The sequence below is a fragment of the Odontesthes bonariensis genome, chromosome 4, assembly GCF_027942865.1.
Source record: "Odontesthes bonariensis isolate fOdoBon6 chromosome 4, fOdoBon6.hap1, whole genome shotgun sequence".
In the NCBI taxonomy this organism is placed as follows: domain Eukaryota; kingdom Metazoa; phylum Chordata; class Actinopteri; order Atheriniformes; family Atherinopsidae; genus Odontesthes; species Odontesthes bonariensis.
Window position 1 is genome coordinate 37,426,806 of NC_134509.1, and position 7,199 is coordinate 37,434,004.

Consider the following 7,199-nt stretch of genomic DNA (forward strand, 5'->3'; position numbering starts at 1 on the left):
AGACACCAGACCCAACAAGGCAGATGACCTGAAGGCTGCTATCAAAGCAACCTGAGCTTCCATTACAACTCAGCAGTGCCACAGGCTAATCGCCTCCATGCAACGCCGCATTGATGCAGTAATTCATGCAAAAGGAGGCCCAACCAAGTATTGAGTGCATAGAAATTATCATACTTTCAGAAGCCTGACATTTCCGTTTAAAATATCGTTGCTTTTTTTTTTTTTTTTTTTTAAATATAAAAATACACATGTAATATTCTAATTTTCTGAGACACTGAATTTTGGGTTTTCATTATCTGTAAGCCATAATCATCGAAATGACAAGAAATAAAGGCTTGAAATATTCAATTCAATTCAATTCAAATTCAATTCAAAAATACTTTATTTATCCCAGAGGGAAATTAAATGTTGATGTAGCTCAATTAAATCAAAGAGTTATTATAGATGCTGATGGCTGTGGGCAGGAAAGATTTCCTGTAGCGGTCCGTTTTGCATCCAAACTGAAGAAGCCTTTGACTGAAGAGACTCTGTTTTCTGATAACAGTCTCATGGAGAGGATGTTCAGGGTTGTCCATAATTCTCTTGATTTTATGCAAAATCCTTCTTTGCATTATTGTCTCCAGAGGTTCCACAGTCGTCCCCAGAACAGAACCAGCCTTCTTTATCAGGTTGTTGAGTCTTTTTAGGTCCCTGGTTCTGATGCTGCTGCCCCAACAGATGACGCAAGAGGAAATGACGCTCTCAACAACAGACTTGTAGAAGATCTGCAACATCTTGTTGCAAACCTTGAAGGACCTTAGCTTCCTCAAGAAGTACAGTCTGCTCTGTCCTTTCTTGTAGATGGCTTCACTGTTGTGTCTCCAGTCCAGTCTGTTGTCCAGATGAACACCAAGGTATTTATATTCCTCAACCACCTCCACTTCTTCTCCCATGATGGAAACAGGGTTTGATCTGACCTTGTTTCTCCTGAAATCTACAATCATCTCCTTTGTTTTGTTAACATTCAAGATGAGATGATTGTTCCCACACCATGCCACAAAGCGGTCCACCAGCTCTCTGTACTCAGCTTCTTGTCCATCTCTGATACACCCGACCACTGCAGAGTCATCTGAATATTTCTGTAGATGACAGGAGTCTGACTTGTACTGGAAGTCTGAAGTGTACAGAGTGAAAAGGAATGGTGAGAGTACAGTCCCCTGTGGTGCTCCTGTGCTGCTGATCACCTGGTTAGACACACAATTCTTCAGTCTGACAAACTGTGGTCTGTTTGTCAGGTAGTCATTAATCCAGGTGATTGTTGAGGCCTCCACCTGAGTCTTCTGGAGTTTCAGACTAAGCAGATCAGGCTGGATTGTGTTAAATGCACTGGAGAAATCAAAGAACATGTCCTCACAGTGCTGCCTGCTTTATCCAGATGACAGTGGGTTTGTTGAAGCAGGTGTATGATATGATGATATGTCCCATTGGAATAAATCTGAGTTTCACTTTCTGAAATGAGTGACAAAAAAGTAACTTCACAGTACTCTAAATGTTATTGAGCTGTGTGTGTGTGTGTCTGTCTGTAAAGATTAGACACTTGCAGATCGTTCAGCTTCCTCTCACTCACACCCCCCCACCCCCCACCCAAAGACCACAGTAAACTAGGTTGGTTTTTTTTCACTTTTTTGTTTTTATTTTTTCCCAGAGGGGTCATCCTCTTTAAACTGAATTGTCATTGTCACTTTTTAAAAAGTGTTTCCAAGTCTAGACAGAAAAGAGACAGTTGATAACAAAACAAAAAATCATCAAAAAGTATCCAAGCTGACAGATGACTTCTGTTTCTGCAACACTCTGCTACTGATATCACAATGAGGATGGATGGTGCAATCGTGTCAGACTGTGTAAACCTGGAACACGATGCTGTCAGGATGTGTGCTACACCACTCTGAAGTAAAGAACTAATGTCCAACAAACCAGCCCAGTTGACTAATACAACACATACTGAGGGAGAAATGGCAACACACTTGTTTGCCTTTTCAGCATTTTATGGTTAATTTAATCCAATACCCCAAAACGGGTAATATAAGTTAAAAAAAAAAACTGACATGAATAACTCCAGAATAAAAAAAACTGCATCCCTTTAGTACACCTTGATGGGAAGTGATGAACATCAGCCAAAGTAGTGGAGGCTGAGGCGTTGACAGGTCATAATGAAATGAGGAGGAGGATGAGTAAGATGGGGAGAACTTCCTGTCAGTCCGCTTCTTATTCTATATCGTCCTCACTCAGACTCTGTGCACTCACGATGCGCTGCAGGACAAAGCGGACAGAATTCTGTCAGTACCCTACCTGGCAGATAATGGATCGTTTCTGAGAGCGCATGTCCTTACCTGGCTGATGCTGGGCAGTTTGGTGAGCAGCATCTGGAAGACGGGTGGAGGCAGAGTCTGCTGCAACACCTGCAGCAGTTGCTGAGGCTGACCACACACGGCGATGGCGTTGGTTAGGTGGTCCACACCTTTTTCATAGTCTCCTGTGGATGTGAGCACAAAGACAGAGAGCGTCATTCAGTCAGTGTTTTACTGAAGTAGACGTTTGTGTGCTGAGCAAAACAGATTTCACATAAACATCTCAAAAAGAGCAGGACATTTCCATAATAAATCAATCTGTTGGAGCCATTAGCGTTGTGGTGCTGGCAGTTGGTGGTTACCCTGAGCCAGCAGCTCCTCCCCAAGCTGGATCTCTTCCAGGAAGAACTTCTGCACTGCCTCTGCATCCTTCAGGTCCGGAAGCTGCAGGACAACATTCAGCCAAGAGTCAGGTCTAATAACTCATTCATAACATTTTTCATCACCTCGCAGTAGTAAATGAAACAAGTACTTTAAATGAAACAACAAATTTGTGACTTTACGTCAGTTTAGAGGGAACATTTTAGGAGACAGAGCCCCCATTAGCAATCAATGCAGTTGGTTAAGGCAAGGCATCTTTATTTATATAGCGCATTTCATACCACAGGCAACTCAATGTGTTTTACATAAAGACAAGGCATTTAAAAGAACAGCATAAAGCAGCATAAAAAAGAAGCAATTTAAGGGGGTAAAAAAATAGAATAAAAATTAAAACACACAGTTAAAAGCAATCAAAGAAGAGGGGAAAAAGAAAAATATAAAGCAATTAAGAGGATTTATAGCATTATGCTTTAAAATTATTTAAAGGAACTCAACCATAAGCACACCGAAAGAGAAATATTTTTACCTGGATTTAAAAGAGCTTACAGTTGGGGCTGATTTCAGTTCTGCGGGTGGTTTGTTCCAGTTGTGTGCAGCATAACAGCTAAAAGCTGCTTCCACGTGTCTAGTTTGAACTCTGGGCTCCACTATCTGACCTGAGTCAGCAGATCTCAGAGCTCTACTGGGTTTATACTCTACTAGCATGTCATTCGTGTATTCTGGACCTAAACCCTTCTGTGATTTGTAGACGAGTAGCAGAACTTTGAAATCTATTCTGTATCTGACCGAGAGCCAATGTAAAGACTTGAGAACAGGGGTGATGTGATCTCGTCTCTTTGTTCTGGTTAAAACTCGGGCTGCAGCGTTCTGAATGAGCTGCAGCTGTTTGAGACTCTTTGGGGGGAGTCCAGTCAGAAGACCGTTACAGTAGTCAAGTCTGTTGGAGATGAAAGCATGAATCAGCTTCTCCTGATCTGTTCGCGGCCTGTCATGCTAGCCAAATACGTGATGGCCAAGGGGCAAATTCTAAACCTTCCACGTAAAACAACAACTTGCACACTGCAGAAACGTCACACCACTTTATAAACCATCCGACAATCATGTCACAAGCCTTACCATCAAAACCATATGCATGGTTCTTACATTACTGGCATGGTGACGTTACAAAACAACTTTATAAACAGCATGTCACTTACCTGTTGTTGGTATGCGCGCACATGTGAAAGCCCAAAAGAGTCAATGGACGATACTCCCATATACAAAGCAATTATCTTCTCTAGAACAGCCATGATAAACTATTTAAGACATTACAACAATATTACTGGGCATGAAACAACATGAAGTAATGCTAACCTAGCAGTATATGGTATTGTTGTTAAATACTTGAACGCACTTTTTCTAGAGAAGATAATTGTTTTGTATATGGGAGTATCGTCCATTGACTCTTTTGGGCTTTCACATGTGCGCGCATACCAACAACCGGTAAGTGACATGCTGTTTATAAAGTTGTTTTGTAACGTCCCCATGCCAGTAATGTGAGAACCATGCATATGGTTTTGATGGTAAGGCTTGTGACTTTATTGTCGGATGTTTTATAAAGTGGTGTGACGTTTCTGCAGTGTACAAGTTGTTGTTTTACGTGGAAGGTTTAGGAATTTGCCCCTTGGCCACCACGTATTTGGCTAGCATGACAGGCTGCGCAAACAGCGCAATCGCTGCACAGGGAGTGCCGATTTGCACCAGTCTGTGTCCTACTGTCAGTATTTGACAACCTCTAGCAATGGGATTGCGCTTCAAATGCCCCGGAGTTCTCCTTTAAGCTGCTTATCGGCTAGCCTGTAAAGTGTGCAATAATTAGCCATAACATTAAAACCACCAACAGGCGAACCTAAGAACATTGATCATGTTGGAGTTTAACTCAGGAAGAAGAGCAGTCATCTGCCAGTTGGAGGGTCCGTGGTTCAAAGCGTCCTTGGGCAAGACACCGAACCACAGGTTGCCTACATATGTGTCCATCAGTGTTTAAACGTGTATGATAGAGAAGAAAGCATGTGTATCCTGGAAAACCGTATGGGCTAAGACATGCTTTATGAGTATGTGTGACTGAATGTGGCATGTAGTGTAAAAGCATTTTGAGTGGTCAGCTAGACCAGAAAAGCGCCATCTAAGTACAGTCCATTTAACTGCCGGTTCACAGCTTATCTGGCCACACAGGAAGATCCAACACAATATTAGGCAGGTGGGTTTTAATTTTGTGGCTGTTTTGTATCCAGTGATGTGCTCACCTTTGCCATGCCTGCCCTCTCTTTGGCTGCTTTCTGCTTTCTTCTCCCTGTGACAAACACACAAAACAAAACCACATATAGAGATTAAAATTTCCCTGGTAAAGATATACCAGCACACAGCTGGTTTAGTCTGAACCACCCCTTAAAGTCAATGTTCACTTAGTTTCTAGAATTTAGTACACTCACTGCTTTTACAGAATATGTATGTTGCCAACATGCCTCCATCATCTGTTTACAGGTGATCCCATTTCTGACATCTTTTTTTTTCTTTTAAACTTACTTTGACTGAAAGAGGTTTAGTGTAGAAACTACTTTAAGGAAGCTGTTAATCTTTCACAAACTGGAGCCCTGAATAGATTAAGATTAGATTAAGATCAGATTTATTGTCATGCATACATGCATGCATACACACGAAATTTGTCCTCCGCTTTTAACCCATCCAGGTTGGCACCCGTTTGACACACACATGCACATGCACATGGTCACACACTCCAACACTCCAACACACAGATGCCAACCTGGAGCGGTGGGCAGCCATGAAGCGCCCGGGGAGCATGGGGGGTACAGTGCCTTGCTCAAGGGCACCTCAGCCGTGACAAGGAGGTGGACTGACACCCCTCCAGCTATCAGTTCCACCAATCTTTTTTGATGGCGAGAGTGGGAATCGAACCGCCAACCTTCCGGTTATTGGACGACCAACTCTAACCACTGAGCCTGCAGAGCATGTGCTGCATCTGTGCTGGGGCTGTTGATCCTCTGCCCAGCAGTAAAAGTTTCACTGATCCCTGAATGACATGATAATCTCCATTTGACTGGAAGCCCAACTAGCAGGAGGTGTGTGACTGCACTGTTGTGTAGAAGCTTTGTGAATGAGTCTGTGCTGCAGGTAACATCAGTGTAGAGTTTGGCAAACAGTTTCTCTCAGATTGCTGTGGTCATGAAGAGACACTGCACAGTCTCACGCACACTACAAGTGCAGGGTTAAACACTAAGGAATCAAATATTAACTGTAACTGGTCACAAGCTGGCACCTGTAGACTTGCACGGTCAGTCACCACACTGGAAGGATACAGCTGGGTGGAGGCGATTTTTTTCTGTTCACATTTCCAATCTGGGCCAGACTGTCAAAGATTTTTTAAATTGTTGAACTGTGTATTGTCACATTGAGTCACGCGATGTTTCTCAAGCACAACCTGAATTTTACACCAGGTTTCATCAAACACCATCATTGGGTTCTGAGTGATATCGGAAAATGAAAGACTTTCACAAATTAGAACCCCGAAATATGCTAAAAATGTGACATAATCCTTTATCCGATTTTGCTTGGTTATTTAATTTAACCAGTTTGATTCCACCACTCGTGTGTGATCTGAACAGCGTACTGCCAAGTATGTTATGTGGTCGTTAACTGAGAAGACGTTAAAATGTCTGACGTTTGAGTGAAGCACAACGTGGGATCTTCATCAGACAAGCTCAGACAGACCGCTACAACTGAGCTTTTGCCACAATCTCATAACTGGCAGGCCAGGCCAAGCCAAGCCAAGCCAAGCCAAACCAAACCTGAACCAACCACAACAGAGTAGACCTGTGCTCTAGGGCCTGATGAAGGTGAGGAAAGAGGAGGTCAAGACTCACGTTCCCGCAGCCTGTTCTTGAAGTTGGGGTCACTCCGTCTTTTCCTATCAAAATAGATGCAGTAACCGACGAAGAGAGCCCCACACACGCCCGCAGCTATCGCACTCGTCCTACCACCCATCATTACTCCAGGACAGGGTCGGCGATAGAAGGATTTCGATTTATTTTGGGATTTTTCTTCCGCAGTCGGTTTATGTCAGTGAGCTAGCGGAAGCTCAGAGCAGGAAGGACCCATAAAGCCCCCGCCGTTTGACAGATTAGAACTGACTGAGAACGCCTGACTAAAATGTTACATACAGTATTTTCACTGTTATTAATTGACGGTTGTAACACATGTTTGGGTTTTACTGTAAAGCTAGGTTTCAACAAAGGATAGACGGTCTGGATACGTGTGATGATCGAAGATGACGTTTTAAGTTTAATTGTGTGCAACACCTGGCACAGAGTGGTGTAAAAAGACTCTCTATAGCTCTGAGTAAGATATTACGAAAAACCTCAACTTCAACATTTATAGCATGCATCACACTTTTACAGCCTGACAAACTATTCTGTTAAAAGTGAACTTACCAAC

At 42.9% G+C, this 7,199-nt stretch overlaps 1 protein-coding gene across 1 annotated transcript; it reads right to left on the reverse strand.

Annotated features, from left to right (window-relative positions):
- Nucleotides 1-1,645: 1,645 nt before the first annotated feature.
- On the reverse strand, nucleotides 1,646-6,870 carry tomm20b (translocase of outer mitochondrial membrane 20b). The gene is made up of 5 exons (XM_075464128.1): nucleotides 6,629-6,870; nucleotides 4,994-5,040; nucleotides 2,690-2,771; nucleotides 2,370-2,512; nucleotides 1,646-2,289 (listed from the first exon to the last, which is right to left on the reverse strand). The coding sequence occupies exons 1-5, from the start codon at nucleotides 6,750-6,752 to the stop codon at nucleotides 2,245-2,247; spliced, it is 441 nt and encodes a 146-aa protein (XP_075320243.1). The 5' UTR covers nucleotides 6,753-6,870; the 3' UTR covers nucleotides 1,646-2,244.
- Nucleotides 6,871-7,199: the final 329 nt, after the last annotated feature.

Bases quoted from the DNA above. Each gene is read 5' to 3' on its own strand.
- tomm20b (XM_075464128.1), bottom strand. From the start codon at position 6,752: ATGATGGGTGGTAGGACGAGTGCGATAGCTGCGGGCGTGTGTGGGGCT. The intron at 2,513-2,689 runs GTAACCACCAAC...TCACATCCACAG, and splicing joins GGAGGAGCTGCTGGCTCAGG to GAGACTATGAAAAAGGTGTG. The intron at 2,290-2,369 runs GTAAGGACATGC...TTTGTCCTGCAG, and splicing joins AACTGCCCAGCATCAGCCAG to CGCATCGTGAGTGCACAGAG.